Consider the following 21,759-nt stretch of genomic DNA (forward strand, 5'->3'; position numbering starts at 1 on the left):
AAGCTTTCACAGAACTCAAGGCTTTTAGAAGGTAGATTCACTTCCTTCCATTCTTTCTTCCTGGGTCCATGAAGCCAGTTGATTCACTACCAAGTAATACAATCCTACTCAATTATGAGCATGGGAAAAAAAGGGAAAGGCACCCTAAAAGACAGTTCTCTCTTGACAGAAAGAAGCCAGTAGTCCGCAAAGAACAAATCAACAGAGACGCACACAATGATAAACTTGTTTATTTCTCAGAATTTAGTTTGCTGCTTGATATTCCCTACAGAGAAGAGGCAACCCAACGTCCTGAGGCCCGATTGCAGACCTGTCTGGGCATTGTCCATCAGAGGTCCAAGAGAAACCTCCTAACCTGGGCCAGGTATTTTGGTTTCAAATAGTCACCCAGCTCCTCCTTACTGACCCACACATGATGGCCCTTCTTCCCAGCCTCGAAAAAGTCTCCAGTTAGCAGCAGTGCTTTGAAGAAGAATATTTTGGCCCCGAGGCTGCTCTCTGTCCGCATTGCCTGGGGGAACTTGAACTTGTAGTGGCCACAGGGTGCATTTCCCAGGAACTTGGCTTCCATGTTGTTCTCTGAGAAGGGGGGAACAGAATCGGAAGATGAGGATACACCCACCTGTTTACTATGGCACCCGAAATCACTGGGGGTCTCTGCGAGAGCCACTTCCAGCCTGAGGTAAAAGCAATCCCTGAGAGTGAGAACTAGGGTCATTCCTGAAGACGCTTGTCTCCTCTCAATCCAAAGGTTCCTGGCCCATAGGCTCCAGATTCACTGAGTCCATTCCTCGTGCCAAGCTACTGCCCTCAGACTGAAGTCAGCAATGCAGCCCAAATATCACTACCTGGGAGTCAGAGCACCGAGCTTCTAGACTCAGCCCTGTCACCATCTGTTGATGAAGGACCAAGACACCTGGTATCTGTAAAGCAAAGTTCGTCAGGCTTTTTTTTTTTTTTTAACATCTTTATTGGAGTATAATTGCTTTACAATGGTGTGTTAGTTTCTACTTTACAACAAAATGAATCAGTTATATATATACATATGTTCCCATATCTCTTCCCTCTTGCGTCTCCCTCCCTCCCACCCTCCCTATCCCACCCCTCCAGGTGGTCACGGAGCACCAAGCTGATCTCCCTGTGCTATGCGGCTGCTTCCCACTAGCTATCTACCTTACGTTCGGTAGTGTATATATGTCCATGCCTCTCTCTTGTCAGGCTTTTAAACGCAATGTCATGTGGAAAGTATAAAAAGGACCCAATTTGACTGCTGCAGGGTGAAAACCAAAGGTAAAAGGCAAAGACAGATGGACAAACAACATCTGCAATCTACAACAATGGGTTAATAACCCCAACCCAGCATTTCAAAGGATGGGAAAATGATGGATTAATTACTAAATAGCATTGGGAGAATGGGCTAGCTAAAAGGAAAAACTAAAGCTGGATCCCAACCTCACTCCTCACATTAAAATTGACACCATATAGGTCAAAGATTTAACAGTAAGTTAAAATTTTCATAAATGGTTTGTTCATTCTGGATTGATGGTTTCATAGAGATTTAATATTTTCTGAATTTTTCTGTATTTAAAAATTTTTCACAAAGAAAAAAGAAACCATAAGAGTACCAAAAAAAAAAAGTGGGATATTTTCTGTATCATTTTTGAGAGGGGAATTCCTAACCAAGACACAAAATTCAAAAATCCAAAACAGAAAAAACATTTATCTACATAAAAATTAAAATCTTTCTGCAAGGAAAAACGAAGCATACAAAAGTCACAGACAAAATGACAAACTAGGAAAAATATTTTCAACACATTCAACAAACGAATATCTTAAGGTATAAGTAGTACTTAGAAATCAATGAGGAAAAAAACAACTCTAAAAGAAAAATGAACCATGCATATGAACAAGAAGTTCACATGAAAATAGTTATCAATGAACTATAAACTCATTAAAAGATGCTCAATCTTATTAATAATTCAAGAAATACAAATTTATTTTCTATTTGATGTGTAAAACACATCATTATTACCGAAGTTCAAAAACTTTGAGCTGCAACATCACTAATAATTAGAGAAATGCAAATCAAAACTACAATGAGGTATCACCTCACACAGGTTAGAATGACCATCATGAAAAAATCTACAAACAATAAATGCTGGAGAGGGTGTGGAGAAAAGGGAAGCCTCTTGCACTGCTGGCGGGAATGTAAATTGATACAGCCACTACGGAAAACAGTATGGAGGTTCCTTAAAAAACTAAAAACAGAATTACCATATGACCCAGCAATCCCACTACTGGGCATATATCCAGACAAAACCACAATTCCAAAAGACACATGCACCCTGATGTTCATTGCAGCACTATTTATAATAGCCAGGTCATGGAAGCAACCTAAATGTCCACTGACAGGCGAATGGATAAAGAAGATGTGGTACATATATACAATGGAATATTACTCAGCCATTAAAAGGAACGAAATTGGGTCATCTGTAGAGACATGGATGGACCTAGAGACTGTCATACAGAGTGAAATAAGCCAGAAAGAGAAAAACAAATATCATACATTAACACATATATGTGGAATCCAGAAAAATGGTACAGATGAACCAGTTTGCAAGGCAGAGATAGAGACACAGATGTAGAGAACAGACGTATGGACACTGAGGGGATAAAGGAGGAGTGGGATGTATTGGGAGATTGGGACTGACATATATATACACTAATATGTATAAAATAGACAACTAATGAGAATCTTCTGTGTAGCACAGGGAACTCCACTTTGCTGTACAGCAGAAACTAACACAACATTGTAAAACAACTATACCCCAATAAAAAAAAATAAGTAAATTAATTTAATTAAAAAAAAAAACTTTGAGCTGTACACTGCTTGTCAAGGATAAGGGAAAACTGGGATCTCTCAAACATACTGTGGGAGTGTAATTAGTACAAGTACTATATTTGGCGAGAGATACCAATTTTAATTATACAAACCCTTTGATTTAGCAACTCTGCTTCTAGAATTCATCCTCCTGGATATAGTTATTTGCCCTTGTGAGCACAGAGGAGTGTACACAGATGTTCACTGCAGCTTTGCTTGTAAAAGCAATACACTGGTTAAACAAACTGCAGTACATACATATATGAAATATTACACTGGCGTTGGAAGTGTAAGATATGTCTTCACCTGCTGATATAGAGATATGCTTAAAAGCTGTGTATAAGAAGAGAAAGGAAGGTATGTAACCATGTATATCCCACTGAGTGGAAAAAAGGAACAGATAAAATATGTATGTGCTTGCAGTTTCTAAAAGGATACACAAAGTGTTCATGGAGATTACCTCTAAGATGGGAAAATTACTTATTACTTCTTATAGTACTACATTTACCAGACACTGTTTGATAGTTTTTCACCATATACAATGAATTGCTTTTCTCAATATTATAAACAATAACAACAGCATCAGCATTAGATGAGGAATTCACGTATGATGTGAAATCACCTACGATACAAAATGTCAGCAGTGGGGATCTGTGGGTGGTGGAATTATACTGGCATGTTTCTTTATACTTTTCTGTATTTTCCACTTAATTCAATGAATACATATTACTTTTCTATAATCTGGGGAAATGGATTAAATGTAATTAAATCAAAAAGAAAAAAAACAGTTCATTACAAACATGAGCAAAGAATCTGAACAGGCGGTTCACAGAAGAAGAAATATAAATAGCCATATGAAACATATGAATATATGAAAAGACGATCAATTAGCAATCAGGAAACTGCTAATCCAAAAGAGATCCTTTTTTTTTACTGACTGGACAGGCAAAAATTTTAGAGAGACTATTTCACATGTTGGTGAGGTCTAGACAAACAGGCACTCCTATACCCCACTCCTGAAAATGTCACATGCTGTGTACATTCTGAAGGACACTTGGGTGGCACCTATCAAAAACGTAAATGTGTCCATCCTTGACCATTAATTCCACCTCTAGGAATTCCATCTTGCAGAACTACTCGGGAAGTGCACCAAAGGGGAGGAAAAGAATAGACTTTGACTGTTTTATATTTATACTTTTATACTGCTTGAGCTTTTCTTTGCCATTTTAATTATTTTATTTACGATTTTAATGAATTTGAAATAAATCAACATATTTTATATGCACCTATAAAATACTAATATATCCTTTCACACTTATTTATGGCAACAGGAATGTTCAAAGAAGGAAAGCATGGTGCCAAGGGGAGCCCCTTTCCACGTGGTGCACAGCAGGTGGAGCTCAGCACCAGTCGTGAACATGAACGACTGACCGAGGGAAGCTAAGCATCTGAGTCCAATGATCCTAGCAAGAAACCCAGCTGCCAACTCTTGTGTGATGGCTAAGGAAACCGAGAACACAGCAAAAGCCACTCCCATTCCATTCTGTCTTGCTCCCTCTCCTGCAGGCCACACAGGTCACTCTCGGGAAAGGATCAAGGGGGTGCACACTGGCTGCTGACATTTCATTAGCAGGTACTTACGCTGGTGGCAGAGCCAGAAAAGTGGCTGTGCACTTATACAACCAGATCATTTACTTAATAAACATTCAGCAAGTACCTACTATGTGCCAGATACTTTGCTGAGAGTTGGGATGACTGAGAGGGATAGACAGTATCCATATTTTCAAGGGAGTCAGAATTCTGGCTGGGGAAGGACAACGTGTTAATAAACAATTAAACGGCAATGGAATACGTGAAGAGCGTCTTCTCCACAAGGACATAAGCTCCCAGGAAGCATGGGTAGTGTTCTGTTCATCACTGTGACCCCATTGCCTGGAGAGCGTCCAGCAAATGGTAGGCAGAGAGTAAATGTTTGCTGCATAAACTGAGTAGGGGCACACACAAGTGCTATGGAGCCTAGAGGGAGGAGTAGCTCTCTCTACCCAGAAGGATCCACCACAGAAGGTAGACTGTACTAAGCAGTCAGACTAGGGAGGAGTAAAGCATTCCAGTCAGGGACCAGCAGGTCCCAAAACAGGGACGTATGAAAAACCACATTATTCATGGGATACAAAAGGTTTGCTAGGTTAGAACTTGGAATATACATTAATGAGTGGCAAGATGGAAGACTGATGAGCTCGGGACGAGAGCAAAAAGGATTTGTAGGCCCTGCTTGAAAGTCTGCTTTTATAGGGAATCTTTCGAGAATTTAAGGCAGAGAAGTGACAAGGGATTTGTGTTTTAGAAGGCTCATTCTGGGAGCACTGAAGAGGACAACACAAAAGCAAGGGGGAACTCACTTGGCATCTACCTCAATAGGCCAGTGTAGCGGTTCTCAACCACTGTGATTCCACTCCCCACATAATGTCTGGCAGTGTCGAGAGACATTTTTGGTTGTCACACTAGTGCGAGTGTGGATGGGTTAGTGCTACTGGCATCTAGCAGGTAGAGGCCAGAGATGTTGCTAAACAGCCTACAAGGCACAGAAGCCCCCACAAAGAATTATCCCGCCTCAAATTTCAATAATGCCAAGTATGAGAAAATCTGGACTAGTGAGAAGTGAAAAGGCTCCCAGAAAAGCTGCAGGAATAAAGAGGGAACTATTTAGAACAAACCAGATAGGACTCAAGAACTTATGGATATTGCAATGAGGTCAAGGATAACTCTGAGGTTTCTAGTTGGGTGAATGGGTAAGTGGTGATGCCAATAAGCAAGCCTGCAAGGACAAAAAGAGAAGCAGGCTGAGAGACTGGCAGGAACATCAATTTTGAATGTAATAAATTTTAAAATCTCTGTGGGGGTGAGGGAGAGCACAGGGATGGCATCTGCCAGCCTCTGTCTCCGCAGGATATTTCCACAGGCCCCCAGATGTGTGCTGAATTGGATGCCTGCTCCCCCAGACCGATGCTTTATGTTAAACAAACAAGCCTCTTTCATAGAAAGTCTGGGTGTTTTTCAGTTGGCTGCCTCTGCACTGGGCTCTGGGGTAGAGCCTAAATCACAGGTCTGTCAGGGATAACACAGATTGTCAAATACTGAACAAAATGGAGCAAAAGATGATAACCAACCAGGGTATCTTCCTCAAGATGACACCAGATGGCCAAGAAATGAAAAATCTCATTTTCAAAGAGACCCCAAATTCAAAGTCAATTTTAGAAGGCAGTGGGTTACCTAGAAACAGGTTCTGCAAAACTGAGTACTTCTTCAGGATCTGAACTATGAGCTGAGGAGAAAATCAAGTGTGGACAGACCATATTGTAGATGCGACAGAACTAAAGAAATTCCTTATCCTCTAAGCTCTTAGCACAACAATGCTGCTTTAAAAAAAAAAAAAGGAGGGGGAGTAACTGTGCAAAGCAAAAGATTCATACTATGCAGAGGCACAAAAAAAAGAATCCTGAAGAATCCATAAATTATAAGAATCAAAAATGTAGGAAAAGAGAAAAACAGGGACTTCCCTGGCAGCACAGTGGTTAAGAATCTGCCTGCCAATGCAGGGGACACAGGTTCGAGCCCTGGTCCGGGAAGATCCCACACGCCGCAGAGCAACTAAGCCTGTGTGCCACAGCTACTGAGCCCGCGCGCCACAACTACTGAGCACGCGCGCCTAGAGCCCGTGCTCCACAACAAGAGAAGCCACTGCAATAAGAAGCCCGCACACCACAACGAAGAGTAGCCCCCACTCACTGCAACTAGAGAAAGCCCACACACAGCAACGAAGACCCAACATAGCCAAAAAATAAATTAATTTTTTTAAAAAAGAGAGAAAACCAAACAGCTAATCCTGATCATTTTTATGACAAGAAACCATGAAAAATAAATACAGAAGCTTTCAGTGTCGTAAAAACTGAAGCACCTTTTAATGTAAGTATTGATTACCAGAATCCCACTAGAACAAATAGTATCACTGGTGTTGAGTGGAGAGACAGAAATGCCTGAAGGGAAGGCGAGTAGGATCTATTAAGCCAACAGGACCCCTCATAGCTACACCCTATAATGACAAAATATTTTACAATACTGGGCCCCAAAGAAGATCTGGGCCAATTAAACAAAAAAATAGTACTAGAATCACCTACTCCTATGGAGAATGCAAAACTGTAGAAACCAGAAGGTGAATGTTTTGCACTCTGTTGGGAAGAGAAGTTTTAGTGATCAGAAGCGGAAACTCTCCATCCTTCAGGTATGACAGCAGTTGTTAATTCATTGAGTACAGAAACTATGAAGAAGCCGCTACTAAACAACATCAGGCCCATTCAAATAGGGAGATGGGAGGAAGACAGCATCTACAGCCAAACTCTTGAGCCTCGTAGAGGAGATGATGGCCAGCCAGGACGATCCACTCAGCCAACCCAGCAGCTTTACCAACCTCCCCGGCCTCAGAACGAGTATGACAAGAGTCTTTGTTTAGAAACAAGCCAGTGACTAGACCTCCTACTTTCCCTTTAGAATAAAATGCAGCCACTGTGGATATTATTATTTGGAGAATGAAAACACAGATTTTAGGGGAAAAAAAAAAATCAACCCACACAAAGAATGGGAAAAAATATGGAGCCAGATAAAGCAACTACCTTTTACAAGTGAAAGAATTTTTTCTTCTGCCATCAATAAAACCAATGTGTTATTTAAAAAAAAAAGAAAAGGAAATAGTTTAAAAGAAATAAAATAAAAATAAAATTTAAAAATCTCAGTGCCAGGACTTCGCTGGTGGTCCAGTGGGTAAGACTCCCTGCTCCCAACACAGGGGGCCTGGGTTTGATCCCTGGCCAGGGAGCTAGGTCCCACATGCGTGCTGCAACTAAGAAGTCTGCATGCCGCAACAACTAAGAAGCCTTCATGCCACAACTAAAGATCCCGCGTGCCACAACTGAGACCCGGCGCAGCCAAAATAAATAGATATTAAAAAAAAAAAATCTCAGTGGCACAAAGACTCTCACTTGATCTAAGATTTTTTCCTAGCTGAAATTTTATAAATATCAAAGTTTCCATTAACCTTCCAAACTCCTACCCTTAAAGCCAGGCCCACAGTCAGCCTGCAAATCCTCAGGCTGAGTCTGAAGTGTGTCTTGTGGGGTTTAGAGGGAGGCAGAGAACTCACCTGAGAGTGTGGCCAGGGTTCGTTCAGCTGTTCGGCGGAGGGTCTCCCCGGGCTGCCACTCTGCCTGGGGCAGCATCCAAACGTCCTGGTCTCCAAGCTTCTCTCTGACCAACAGAATGAGGTTCCTGTCTAGCTTCCGGTGCAGTGAGGTTCGGTCATTCTTTACATCGGCTTCTGTGAAGAAAAGAGGGGGTCTCAGGAGACAAGAGGACTGTGTTCTGCCAGAACCAAGAAGATTAGAGTTTTAGAGTCCTCCTTTAAGGTAGAGCCACAACCTCTGCCCTCAAAGAACTTATAATCAAATTAGAACCCCGACCCGTCTCTCTAACTCTGACCTCTCTCAGGACATAGTCTCACAATCTTGAGGAAACTAAAATTTAACAAGAAGAAACCAAAAGCTGAACTCCTCCTTTGAAGAGCCAAATACAAAGTACTTTGAGCCTCTGGAAAAGAAGCAATACCCGGACACTACTATTTCATCGGTCTTGACACTGTTACTGACTTAACCAGCCCCTCCTTTTTCTGTTCTTCAGTCTTCATCGTGAAATAAGAATAAAATAACTCAACCCCCTGCTTTGGGAGGGATTTCAGATAAAATACAGGAAACTAGTGGGGAACACTTAATTTACCCCACTCTTAGTCCCAAACTAGGAGTTAAACCCAGATAACATTCCTGAGGCTTAAGTGAAACAGATAAGGCTATCCCAATACCCTTACATCCCACTCAAAAATAACACAGACCTTGACAAATTTATATTAGGGTGGATGTGAGGAACAGGGAAAAGAATTTCTTTTTCTCCCACGTGAAAGAAGTTCTATCATTTGAAATTATTTGTTACTTAAAACACAAGCAGGGGTTAAGCAAGAATCCTTTGTTTGGGAACCAGAATACCCCCCTTTTCTACCTCTAACTGGCCTGAAAAGACCACAAACCTGTTATTCGAGCTCCAGGTTTGAACTGTAGGAATTTCTGCTCCCACATGTCTTCCAAATCCTGCAACAGCAATATATTCTGCTCATCTTCTTCTTCACCATAAAGGTCACTTTTCTTCTTTGCCAGTTTCTGGGCTTCATCCAAAGCACGAAGCTCATGGTCTGAATACAGGCTTCTCTCTATCTCGATCTGGGAAAATTAAAAGAGCAAAAATCTACCCCAAACTGGGAAGATTAAAAGGACAAAAAAACAAAATAAAACAGAGCTACAGTGCACTTGACAGACTCAGAAGTTTACCACCCAACAGACATACAACCAAAACACCACAGAGAAAACAGGGGAAAAAAGATCAGCTGCATTTTGGGCTTGAGTTATATTTACTAAAACATTAGAATGTGTTTGGAGGTCAAGACTGCCACAAAGAACAGCGAACTAGGACAGGCAATGCCTGCCCACTTATCTCCCTCCAGTCAGGCCAGTCTTTGATTAGAATCTCACTCACCATGAACGTTCCTGCTTCAGGGAGTTTACAGGTGCCATTCCTTCTCCCTAGAATGTTTTCCCTCATGCTCTCCTGGGAGATCCCTACTCATCCTTCAGATCTCAATTTAAATATCACTTTTTAAAAAAAATATCACTTTCTTAAGAAAGATATTCTATGACACCTCCCATTAAAATCAAATTAATGTCCCTGTTAAACACTATTACAGTACCCTGTGTTTTCCTTTACAACACTTACCAAAGACTTCAATTCCATCATCATGTGGTTATTTGGTTATTGACTGATGCCCCCTCCACCAAATTGAAGCGCTCTGAGAACCACAGCTATGTCTGTCTCATTCACCATTGCATCCCTAGCACTTAGCAGTGTCTGTACAAAGTGGGTCTTAAATGATTAGCTATAAAGCGATTAATAAAATGTTTGCAGAGTAAATTAATAAGCCAAGTAAAAAGGACAGAAGTGAAGTTTTTAATCTCTCAGTAGCCAAGACAAAAACATAATATCCTTTAATCACTATGGGGATTTAAGACCCTCATAGCCACTACACCGCTTTTGCCCATGTCTCTTCATTTGCCCTTCACACAAAAGACTTTATCACAAACATCTTACGGATGTGCCCGTTGCCTTTTCCTTACGCTCATCACATAACAAAGACTCTCTCCTCTCTAAACTGTCAACTACCTATGATAAGGGCTGAATCCGTCTTGTTCACCATCGCATACCCACTATATTGACTGAAAAAGGAGAGCATCTCCAAAGAGTTGCCGACGATAACAGAAAAGATCAATGAAAACGAAGTACCTTTTATTGAACGCGTACTACGTACCACACCAACCCAGTAAGGTAGGCACCATTTTGCAGGTAAGTATACTGAAGCTCAGAGAAGTGAAGTAAATTGCCCAAAGTCACACAAACTAATCGGTGGCGGAATCGGGATCAAACGCAAGTCAGCGTGCCTCTACTGCTTCCCCAACTGCACCGAGAAGCGACGACCCGCACCTCAATCCCACCTGCTGTAGCAGAGCCTCCATCTCTTCCTGCAATGGGGTCAGCGGCTTCGAGACCAGCGGTGGCCGCTGCAGGCACAACGCGCCCAGCAAGCGCCATGGAGACGCGCTGCTCGAGGGTGCGGCCGCAAGGGCCAAGCTGCGAGAACCCAGACTACGGGTCCAGGGGCCCTCGAACTGCCGCCAGCCCCTCGCCACCCCTAATACGGTCAGCCTTACGGGCCCCGCCATCTGTCAACCTTCCCACAATGTACCGCGGCTACCAGCGAGGTCCTGGGCCAATCCTATATTCCCACAAGGCAGTGCGGGCACAGCATGACGGGAAGAGCTAGGTTCCCCGGAACTAGTAGAACGAACCATTCCAATATAGAGGGGTGGGCGAAGATCTCATGTTAGAAAATTAGGAAAAGGGGGGAGGATTCCCAGTTGCCACTCTCAACGATAGTTATTATGGAGCATTTAAGTGGTAATAAAAATCTTTAATGTACGTTATAGAAAGGAATCAGGTGACTTTTCCTCTGCACCCCCCCACAAGCGCTCGTGGTGCTGGCTCCGCTCCAGCCCCGCCAAGCTCCGCGATCGCCGCGGACGGGAGCTGAGTGGGGTCAACTCAAGTCATGCAGGTTGTAAAAAACGCGGGGTTTTGGCTGTTGCGGTTATGGGCTTGGCCACCGACGACCAGGTAAGAATGATTATCCCCTCCGAGCCTACTGCCACCCGCGGGAATTCGCTCCTGCCCGTGTCCCATGAGACACTTGGACTCCAGTTAGGACTCGGTTAGGCCTGGACCTCACCGAGCTTTCCTTCTCCACAGGGTCGCCGTGGCCGGAGTGCCGGCCCCCACCATCCACACTAGCGCCCAGCAGATGCAAGACGCAGCGGCCAAGCCGGAAGTTGAGAAGGCGAAGGCTCCAGCGCCAGCTCCGAGGCGCAGCAGCTTCAGGTGAGGGCCACTTAGGTCCAGCCCTCCGGAGTCTGGCACCACTCTCCAGAGTCAGAGAACCAGTGAATTCCCAACTCTTTGTCACTTGCCATCTGCGGGACCTTATGCAGATTAATCTTTGAGCCACAGCTTTTTCGTCTGAAAGTGGAGATAACGCCGGAAGAGGTTGTGAGGATCAAATGAGATGAGCTTTGGCACAAAATGAATGCTCATGAACATTTGATGAATGAATGAGTGAACGTCGAAGTTGTATAGTAAATATCACTTTTGTTTCCCTCTGGGATCACGTCAGACTAACAGCCTTCCCTGGGTCTCGGACACAAAAGCGGGCGGAGATGGGTGGCTACACTAGGGTGTATGTTATTATGCACTTTTTTGAGTTGGTCTAAGGTCCAGGGTGGTTTCTGTGCTTAGCCCCAGCGACTTGGTAACTTGCTTTCCACAGTGCCACTACCTCTTTGTGCTACTTATACTTCACTATATTTAACAAACCTTTTCTAAGAACCTGCTTGGTGCCAGGCACCGTGCTAGGTGCTGGGGATACAAATGCAGAAGATCATTCCTTCCCACAAGTAGTTCACAGTCTACCAGGGAAGACAGACATACAAATGTTTTCACCATAATCTGACCAGTGGTATATTGGAGGTAAGAGATGGTTGCTTTGAAGTATGAAAGAGTGAGTGTCTGACTCCAGAGGAAATCAGGCAAGAGTGCCAAGAAAATAATGTGAAGCTCAGAACTGAATTGAATGGGAGTTCAGCTGGAAAAGATGAAAAGTCGTTTTAGGCAAACTAACAGTCTGTGTAACGCATGCATTGTGAAAGAATGCAGTGTATTCAGGTGTATGTGTGATGGCAGATGAGGCCAGCAGGGTGAGAAGGAATGCGAATGCTGAGGGTCTTATCTGTAACACTGGGGCTTTTACGCAGTCCCCACTGTAGGCAGTGGGGAGCTGCCAAAGGAATTTAAGCCCAGATTCTTTTATAGTCACTCAGCAATGTCAGGCACTGTTCAAGGTGTTGGGTATGCATTGGTGACCAAACACACAAAAGTCCCTGTCCCCGTAGAAGTTAAATTTGAGTGGATAGGGGACAGTATATAGAAAACAAAAAAAACAAATACGACAGATTGTAGGAGTGTGTCCAGTGTTTGAGAGCAGCAGCAAGAAGGCCAACGTGGAGTGATGAGTAAAAACAGGACGTGGGGGCAAGAGGGCAAAGGGGTGTAACAGGCACGCAGGGCTACATCCTGTCGGCCTTGTGGGCCATCGTGAGGACTTCAGCTTATTCTCTGAGTGAAGTGGGAAGTCACTGGAGAATTCTGAACAGACGATTGACATGATCCTGCTTACATCTTAAAGGGTCCCTTTGGCTACTGTGTTGATATTGAACTGTAGGGAAGCGAGGGTGGAAGATGGGAGAAGTCTCCTAAGCAGCCAGAAAACTACTGAAGTAATCTAGGTAAGAAATGATGCTGGCCTGGACCAGAGTAGCAGCTGTGGAGGTAGTATAAATGGTCAGACTGATACATTTAGAAGATGACCAACAGGGTTTGTTAATGTAAGACGTAAGAAAAGGAGAGGACTGAAGGAGCACTCTAAAATTTTTGGCCTAAAGAGCTGGAAAGATAGAGTTGTCATTAAGACAGGGGAGACTGCAGGAGCTTGGATTTGGGTGGTTAAGTTTGAGATGCTTCGTTAACATCCAAGTGGAGATACAATATTGACTATTAGAAATGGAGTTCAGGGCTTCCCTGGTGGCGCAGTGGTTGAGAGTCCGCCTGCCGATGCAGGGGACACAGGTTCATGCCCCAGTCCGGCAGGATCCCACATGCCGCGGAGCGGCTGGGCCCATGAGCCATGGCCGCTGAGCCTGCGTGTCCAGAGCTTGTGCTCCGCAATGGGAGAGGCCACAACAGTGAGAGGCCAACATACCGCAAAAAAAAAAAGAAAAAAGAAAGAAATGGAGTTCAGGGGACAGATCTGGGCTAGAGGTATACATTTGGAAGACTCATCATATAGATGATTTTGGGGTTTTTTTTTTTGCCATGAGGCTTATGGGATTTTAGTTCCCCGACCAGGGATCAAACCCAGGGCCCCCTGGCAGTGAGAGCACCGAGTCCTAACCACTGGACCACCAGGGAAGTCCCTAGATGATATTTAAAACCATAAGATACAAGATCAAGAGAGAAAGGATAAACAAAGAGAAGAAGAGGTCCAAGGACAGCACCCTGGAGCCTCTGGCATTTAGAGATTTGGGAGATGAGGAAAAATCAGCAAAAGAAAAAGAAGAAATCTCCAGAGAAGTACTAAGAAAACCTGGAGGGTTTTGTGGTTTTTTTTTTAATGTGGTTGAAGGGCAGAGAGATTAGCTATATCAAATGCTACTGATATGATAGGTCCATAGACTGACGACAGAATTGCTCATTGGACTTAACATTGTGAGTTGGTCGGTGACCTTGACTAGAGCATTTTCGGTGGAGGTATGAGGGGCTAAGGTCTCAGTGGCGTGGGTTCAAGGAGAATAGAAGACAGGAAGAAACAGCAGGTATGGTCATTTCTTTGAGCGGGAATATAGAAATGGGCAGGTGCTAAAGGAGGCTTTAGGATCAAGAGGTTTTTGTTTGTTTTTAGGTTGGGGAAATGACCACATGTTTTGCTGATGGGAATGATGCAGTAGAGAGGGGAAAGAATGAGGATGCCGGACTGCTGTCCTTGAGGGGCTAACACACAAGTGGAGCATCATAAGAGGAGAGAAGGCAGAGATTGTGGGCACAGATGTTTGGTAGTGGGAACTGGAAGAACTTCTGATTGCTTCTATTTCTCTGTGAAGGTCATCAGCGGGCAGTGAGGAAGCAGGAAGGAGTTGGAGGTCTGAGGGGACAAAAGAAGGTACAAAATAGTCATCCAGGACAGTGAAAGGGTAATTGAACTGTGGATGTGCTGTATGATTGCCAGCAGTGAGGGCCCACTGGATGTTAGAAGTCATTAAAGTAAAGCAGCGGTTCTCAGCCTGGGGCGGCTGTGCCTCCAAGGGGACTTTTAGCGATGTTTGAAGACATTTTTGGTTGTCACAACTTGAGGAACAATGTCTAGTTGGGTAGAGGCCAGGGATGTTGCTAAATACCCCACAGTGTGCAGGACAGCCCCCCTTCAGAAAATTCTCTTGCCCAAAATGTCAGTAGTACTGAGGTCAAGAAACTGTGATAGAGAGAGAGAGAGAGACAGTAGGTACTACTGCACTACTGTGTATTTTTCTCTACCCAACTGTGCAGGCTATTTTCAATCCTCGTCAGCCATTTGCAAGAGATGCCGTGTGTGCGGGCCTGGTTTGAGGATGGGTATGAAGAGGCAGCAGAACAGCGGCAGAAAGCTTTGTCTTTCCTGTTTCTGGGCAGCCTTGGGGTGAACTACTTGTTCGTTTGTACATTGGACCTGGGAGGCTTAAAAGCTTGATCTTGTCTGTGCCTTCAGTTAAATGGTTCAAGCTCCAAATCCTTCCAAGTTCAAAAATCTTGCCCTATATAAAAGGCATTATGCTGGTATGTTCAGACTTTAGAAGGCTTAAGTTTTTGACCCACAAGTCAATAGGGGAAATTATCAATGGGGAAATGATAATGTTTTAAATATTAATGTCATCTCAGAGCCTCGTCCACATTCCATCTCAGTGTAGGCTGATAAGCTGGCAACCTGCTGAGATGCTAAATCATCTCTAAGATCAGGCCAAGCAGGAAAGAATACACTTGTAACTCTTGAATACCACTGTGTTACTGTTTTGTTTTTTTTAAATCTCTCTAGGGAAGCCAGTCAGGAGGATAATGCTCAGCTAACAGTGCATTCTCTAAATCAGAACCCGTTGTAGTTCAGGTGGCTGAGGGGATACAAACACTGATCTGATCTGTACGTGTAAGCAGGGTGCAGCAGCAGGTTTGCTCGAGTCTAGAATTAAAAAAAGCGCAGGTGGTGAGCAGAGCTCTGGACCAAGGTAGAGCCCCTTGACCCAAGGCCTGGCTTCCCTTGTTAACCCTGTTCCCCTATTTGTACTCAGTTTCTCCACGTGAAAATGAAGTCCTGACCGAGAGACAGCCAGAGGACAGATCGGACTGAGATAGAGAGGGGTCTTGAACTCAACATGATGTCTAGGCCAGTGTGCTAAACCCTGAGTTCACATTCTGACTCACTTGGGCTACTTCAGAAATGGATTCTCAGGCCCCATCCAGAAGTCTGGGGTGGAATGTAAGCATCAGAATCACGTGATCCTGCTGTTCAGCCAGCATGACAACCGCTGGTCTAGGATAGGGGTTGGCAAGTGGGCCCCTACCTAGATCTGGCCAGTTTCCTGTTTCTTATTGGACAGTAGTCACACCTATTAACTTACTGTTGTCTGTAGCTGTTTTTGCACCACAGTGGCAAAGTTGAGTAGTTGCAACAGAAACTTTACGGCCAGCAAAACCTAAAATATTTACTATCTGGCCCTTTACAGAAAAAGTTTGCTGACCTCTATTCCAGGGATTTTTTTTTAATAATAATGATTTTTATAAGTATTATTAAGATAATTTTGTCTTTTTTTATTAAGATAATTTTGTCTTAGCAATATGATATGAAAAATCATATTGTTTGTACAAACAATAATATAGTCAAGATATCTGTGGTTGATAAAACAAGAAATAGAGATTCGACTTTACTTTTTTTAATGCAGAAAGAGTAGCTTATAGAGGACTGGAGAGTGATGTGATTACACTAGAAGGAACAGGGGAGGATGGGGAGCATGGATTAAATTCTCTTTCCTCCCAGCAGAAAGTCACTAGCTGTGTCTAGAGTCAGCAACTCAGGAAATGGCTGCTGAAGCACCGTGTTCACAGATGTGGCAGCAGCGCCAGAAGGGTTGGGGGCAGTGACCTCAGGAGCAGGTTGAGGCAGAGAGCTGCTGTTTCTTATTATGAGTTTGTACTGTTGGCTTTTTTTAAACCTTGTAATTTTTTTTTAATTAAAAAAAAATCAAGACAACTTTACCTAAAATTTTTCTTCTAATTGCAGCATTTACCCTCCAATTCCAGGACAAGAGAGTTCTCTGAGGTGGGCAGGAAAGAAATTTGAGGAGATCCCAATCGCACACATCAAAGCATCGTACAACAAGTAAGCAGGGAAGGGAGCACCTGGTAGGGCTAGAGTGGGCTTCTTTCCCCTTCAGAGGGAGCGGACAAGTCAGGCTGCCACGTTCTGCACGCAGATGCTGATGCAGAGGTTCCCCCAGGCTCCCTCCTGGTTTGGGGAGACCACCTCTCTCTTTATATAGTTTATTCAGATTTCATGAAAATGTGAACTAGGTTAGGCATATCCCATTCATAAGATTTCATTGCTGTCCTTGGGAATTGTATTTCCTGGTTCTGCTCAAGAGTTGGAGAAGAGTATATTTTAGGGCCAGAAAGTCCCTCTGTGAAAGTATTTGTTAAGTGTTAGTACTGGGGATGGGTGATTAATAAATGAGAGAAATTATTTCAGAATATATGATTTCCTAACTAAGCAAAATGGAAACCACCAAATAAGGGTCGCTTTAAAGTACTCGCTTTGGGCCACTGTGCACCGACCTCTGCCTTTGTAGGGCTGCACAAGGTTGGAAGACTAGCGTTCTGTGTGGCTTTCAGACAGTGCTGGGTAAGTTCCCAACTGTGTGTTGGCAACAGAAACCTTGCTGACATCAGTAACATCTTTGCACACTAGCCCCCACTTGGAGATGGGATTGGTATTTGGTCAGCAGTCGCCTATGAAGCAATTTAGAGAACAATACAAGAGACTGTTGGTAGTCAGGGCTAGAGGGTGAGCACAGGCGAGGTGCCATAGGATGCATTTCAGCTTTCATCTGGTAAGCTCAGAATGAGAGCCCCTGGATTTTCCTCTCTTCTCCGGTTGCTAAGGACATAGGTAAGCTCTCTTTGTTCGTTTGCTTTTTTAAGGGTCTGTGGCCCACTCTGTAGATTTCTATTGAGGTTGTCTCAGGGACAAGCCATTCTCTTGTCTATTTCTACTCTGTTCAGTGTAGAAAACCCAAGAAGCCGTGGTAGGGAAATGGCAGCCGTAGCCAGGCCAACAGCTGGTGGCCTGAGCCCAGGGCCAGCTCCAGCAGGTCTCCCCATAACCACTCTCTACTTCCCTCTGTGGTGAGTTCTCAGGGAGCTCTTCAGACCAGGAAACTGGGCAGTGATCAAGAGGGAAATGGAAAGCATATCTAAGGATTTCTTGAAGTTATTCTTAATTTTAATTTAACTTGTTAAAGAGTCCTTATCTTTTAGAGATATATACTGAAATATTTACAGATGAAATGATGGGTCTAAGATTTGCTTCAAAATAATCCATTAGTTAGGGGATAGAGGGGTGTAGAAACAGGGTTTATAGGTGAAACCAAATTGGATATGAGTTAGTAATTGTTGAAGCTGAATGGTGAATCCATGGGAGTTCAGACATTATTCTATCCACTTTTGTGTATATTTGAAACTTTACCAATGAAAAGTCATTAAAAATTACCTGATGTGAAAATCTAATTTCTTAGGAAAAAAAAAAGAAGAAGCCAGAAAGGACCCTGAATCTAATTAAACACTGGCTACAGGGAAGATACTAGGAGGAAAATATGCCACCTTTCCTCTGGATGACACTTAGCACCCTCAGATTATGGAGCTTCTGTTAGTCAGCTCAGGCCACTATAACAAAATACCACAAACTGGGTGGCTTAAACGGCATTTATTTCTCACAGTTCTGAGGCTGGAAGTCAGAGATCAGTGTGCCAGCAGGATCGGGTTCTAGTGACAGCTCTTCCAAGTTGCAGATGGCTGGCTTCTTGTTGTGTCCTCACATGCTGGAAGAGGCAAGGGAGCTCTCTGGGGTCCCTTTTATAAGGCACTAATCCAGTTTATAAGGGCTTCACCCTCATGACCTAATCATCTCCCAATGGCCCCACCCCCCAATACCTTCACATTAGGGGTTAGAATTTCAACATGAATTTAGGGGGCAGAGCCCAAACCTTCCATGCATAACGGCTCTCTTTAGATTATATGACTTGTCAGTTTTTAATGAGGTTTAGGGGTTGATTCTGACCTTTCCTGGCACCTCCTACAGGATAAGCTTAGACTGAAAGCAGCTAACGGTCTTTTTCTTTCACACTCGGGCTTGTCTGGGCATGGGTTAGCGCTCTCTTACTCCCTTGAAGAGCCATTATATTCTGTACACCTCCCCTCCTTTCCCAGCACACAGATCCAGGTAGTCTCTGCTGCTCACCAGCCCCTTGCCCGCGCTTCCTGTGGCACGGAGGGGTTTCAGAATGCCAAGAAGGGCACAGGCATTGCAGCGCAAACAGCGGGCATAGCTGCCGCGGCGGTAAGTGTGTGTTCTTTCCGGCTCCCTCTGTGCTGGGCTCCACTTTTTGCATGGCTGATCACTGGCAGGAAAATTGTCCTTGAGGTGGCTCTTCAGAAGCAAGAGTATTGGCCAACTCTTGTTGGCTACCCTAACATGGGGGGTGGTTTGAAGAGGTGTGTGAAAACGCTTCTCTTTTCTCTTTCTCTCAGCTTCAGTAGAAGTGAAACACTCGGTTCATTCTAGAAGAGGCAGGAGCCAGGTGCTGAAGGCTCACCAAAGCCTCCTGGGTTTAAAGACCAGTGCGGTGGGTGGGGTGTGGTTGTGGTAATGGTCCATCTGGAGAAGGTGTGGCATGTGAGGACTCTCCTGCAGTATCAGAGGGAGCGTGAACTGTTGCAGACCTTTCTAGAAGCAAGGTGGCAGTGAACTGCAGTTGGTGTATTTATTCAGTATCTACTATACGCCAGACACTTTACATTCATTATCTTGAATCCTCAGAATACCCTTGGTATTACCCATGTTTTTAAGAGTCATTTGGGATTCAGAGTGTGTGGCTTGCTCAGAGCCATGCAGCCAGTCCAGTTCTCTGAACTGACCCTGCCAGGTCTGGGACCAGAGCCTGGGCACTGTCTGCTACAACACAGGGCTCACTGCCAAACCGGGAGTATCTCTGGAAGGAAAACCTTGACCTTCAGACAAAGCTCGATGCCCCAAAATACTGATTGCTATGTATCAGTGATCATCAAAACACACTAAATGGCCACCAGTGGGCAGGTTTATACACTTAAAATAAATATGTCAGTGTTAACGGTGGCTTCTGCATGGTGGATTGAGTGACCTGTGTGTTTTCCAGATTTTCTGCAGTAAACTGCCTTTATAAACAAGAAAGAAAATTTTAACTGTAACTAAAGATTAAAATGATAAGATAACACTTTCTAAGAGGGTACTGAGGCTTAGCCTTGGAGTCCAGGGCACCTTATGTTCTGAAATTCTGCCTTTATCCACCTGGGAAAAATCTGAGCAATATTTAGAAGTCTCCACTAGGTGGCAGTGCTGTCCTGGGCGGAAAGAGTTCGCAGCTGACCGCTGGTGTCTGTCCTGCACCTCGGCCATCTGCTCTTTGCTTCCTTCCCTGTCTTCTGCCTGTTTACATGTGTGGGTGCTTGTTCCATGGAGCTCATAACCCTGTTGCTCCAGGTGGCAGTAGCAAGGGGTTTGGATGTCGCACTTCTCTCTCAGAGCACTAACCACTTGCTGCTCCTCTCCAGAAAGCTACGGGGAAGGGTGTGACCCACGTCCGAGTTGTGGTTAAAGGCCTGGGGCCAGGGCGCTTGGTAAGTGACCTCGCTTCTTCGCAGCCCAGCATGTGTGCTTGCTTCTTCAGTTAGTGAGAGAAACGGGAGTGAGAGCAGAGGAGGGAGAGTGGACCCTGTAGTGGATTCTCCTAACGGCTTGAAGTTTCTTTCCATTGCCTCTAATCTCCTAAGCTTCTCAAAGCAAGCCCTGATCACTTAGTTTCAATTCATCAGACACTTACAGAGTGCCTGCTGTGTGCCAGGCACTGGGAACAGAAAGGTGGCCCCTGGGGGACTGTCACAAATGGGTCCCTCAGTACAGACTAGTGAGTGCAGTGGTAAAGCTTGTGCCCAGGGTGCTGGGAGCCTGTTGGGTGTGATCAGGAAAGTGTCCCCAAAGAGGTGACATCTCTACTGATTTTTTGAGAATGACGAGGGACTAACCAGGTATGCGTATAGGATTGGGGGAGGGGGGATCATTCCAGGCAGAGGAAACTACAAAAGCATAATGCTTAAGATGCGTTGAGATTTACAACAGTCTTTGTTCTTAGACTGTAAAGCGCAAGGTGGGATGTGGCAGGTGGGATTGGAGATGTGGGCGACGTTGAGGGCTTGGTGAAGGGGTTGGTAGGGAGAGCTCTGTGAGAGCATCAGGTTGGGACTGTAGATATCAGAGCCAGTGAGCTTTCTCATCCCTACGCTGCGCCCCCCTCACCCCCTACCGGTTCCTCTCCGAGCCCTGTCTGGACACACTGGGGCATCGTTTCTGGGACTGTGCCATCCTGCTATTCCTTCTCTTTCCAGTCTGCCATCAAGGGACTGACCATGGGGGGCCTGGAAGTGATCTCAATCACAGACAACACCCCCATCCCGCACAACGGCTGCCGCCCCAGGAAGGCTCGGAGGCTGTGAGGGGCAGGAAACCTGCACCTGAACCTGACCTCAAGTCCCACCTCCAGCTGGACGTCATGGAAAGCACACTGTCAGAGCTCTCTCCAGGGAGGGCTTGTTAGAGACCCTTCAGACAGTAAGGGAGAGCTCTGCCTCTTTATGGGATGGCCTTTGCTTGTTTTTTCGACTGGAGACCAGTATGCCCAGAAGTGCCTCTCCTGGACAGGAAGGGAGCTACAGGAGCAGCTGTGGCCCAGACGCCAACCAGTAAATGCTGCAGCTGCTCTGAAAAAATAAAAATATCTCCACCATCTGTAGTAATTTGTGGGTTTTTTGCTTCCAGCATTGCAAACAGTAACCCCCCACTTCCTCCTGAAAACGAGATTGTGAATTGAGGTGAGACCCTCAATGGAAGGATTAAGATGTAAATGTGGGCCGCTAAGTACCAGGCACCTTCCTCTTTGGTTTCACATGTTTCCTTTTTAGCCCCTTAACTAAGGGTTCCAGAGCTCATTAGCAACTTTTCTTACTAACTTGTAATTTGGCCCCAAATTGAGAGCTTTGTGCCTCCTACCTCTGGAGTATTCTGATGATAGCAGGTTTCACTGTTAGCAGGCGTGTCTAAAGTTAGTTAGCCCTAACAGTACGGGAGAGTGGTCCTGGAACCATCAGAGATTCCCCACAGTCAAGGCTGCGATACACACTCCGTGGGCGTCAGCAACCCCAACACCCCAGACTGCATGACCCTAAAGGAGGGAGGGTAG

General features: G+C 44.6%; 3 protein-coding genes across 4 annotated transcripts in view; 1 reads left to right on the forward strand and 2 right to left on the reverse strand.

The window, feature by feature from the left end:
• Positions 1–214: 214 nt before the first annotated feature.
• MRPL46 (mitochondrial ribosomal protein L46) lies at positions 215–10,885 on the reverse strand. Its single transcript, XM_060156243.1, has 4 exons — positions 10,522–10,885; positions 9,009–9,198; positions 8,076–8,249; positions 215–579 (listed from the first exon to the last, which is right to left on the reverse strand). Exons 1-4 carry the CDS (start codon positions 10,747–10,749, stop codon positions 329–331), a joined length of 843 nt encoding a protein of 280 aa, XP_060012226.1. The 5' UTR covers positions 10,750–10,885; the 3' UTR covers positions 215–328.
• Positions 10,886–11,026: 141 nt separating this feature from the next.
• On the forward strand, positions 11,027–21,306 carry MRPS11 (mitochondrial ribosomal protein S11). Of its 2 annotated transcripts, XM_060156256.1 has the most exons (6): positions 11,060–11,200; positions 11,333–11,461; positions 16,497–16,595; positions 18,698–18,827; positions 20,078–20,143; positions 20,909–21,306. In XM_060156256.1, exons 1-6 carry the CDS (start codon positions 11,136–11,138, stop codon positions 21,014–21,016), a joined length of 597 nt encoding a protein of 198 aa, XP_060012239.1. In that variant the 5' UTR covers positions 11,060–11,135; the 3' UTR covers positions 21,017–21,306. The 2 variants fall into 2 exon arrangements, with proteins under 2 accessions (XP_060012247.1, XP_060012239.1); XM_060156264.1 differs by lacking the exon at positions 20,078–20,143 and having other exon boundaries at positions 11,027–11,200.
• DET1 (DET1 partner of COP1 E3 ubiquitin ligase) overlaps positions 13,104–21,759 on the reverse strand; it is a 60,882-nt gene continuing 52,226 nt past the window's right edge. The window contains exon 6 of the mRNA XM_060156212.1: positions 13,104–14,333. Within this exon, the coding sequence (XP_060012195.1) occupies positions 14,297–14,333 (37 nt within the window). The 3' untranslated portion in view covers positions 13,104–14,296. The remainder of the gene's footprint in view (positions 14,334–21,759) is intronic.

The sequence above is a fragment of the Lagenorhynchus albirostris genome, chromosome 1 (assembly GCF_949774975.1).
Source record: "Lagenorhynchus albirostris chromosome 1, mLagAlb1.1, whole genome shotgun sequence".
In the NCBI taxonomy this organism is placed as follows: domain Eukaryota; kingdom Metazoa; phylum Chordata; class Mammalia; order Artiodactyla; family Delphinidae; genus Lagenorhynchus; species Lagenorhynchus albirostris.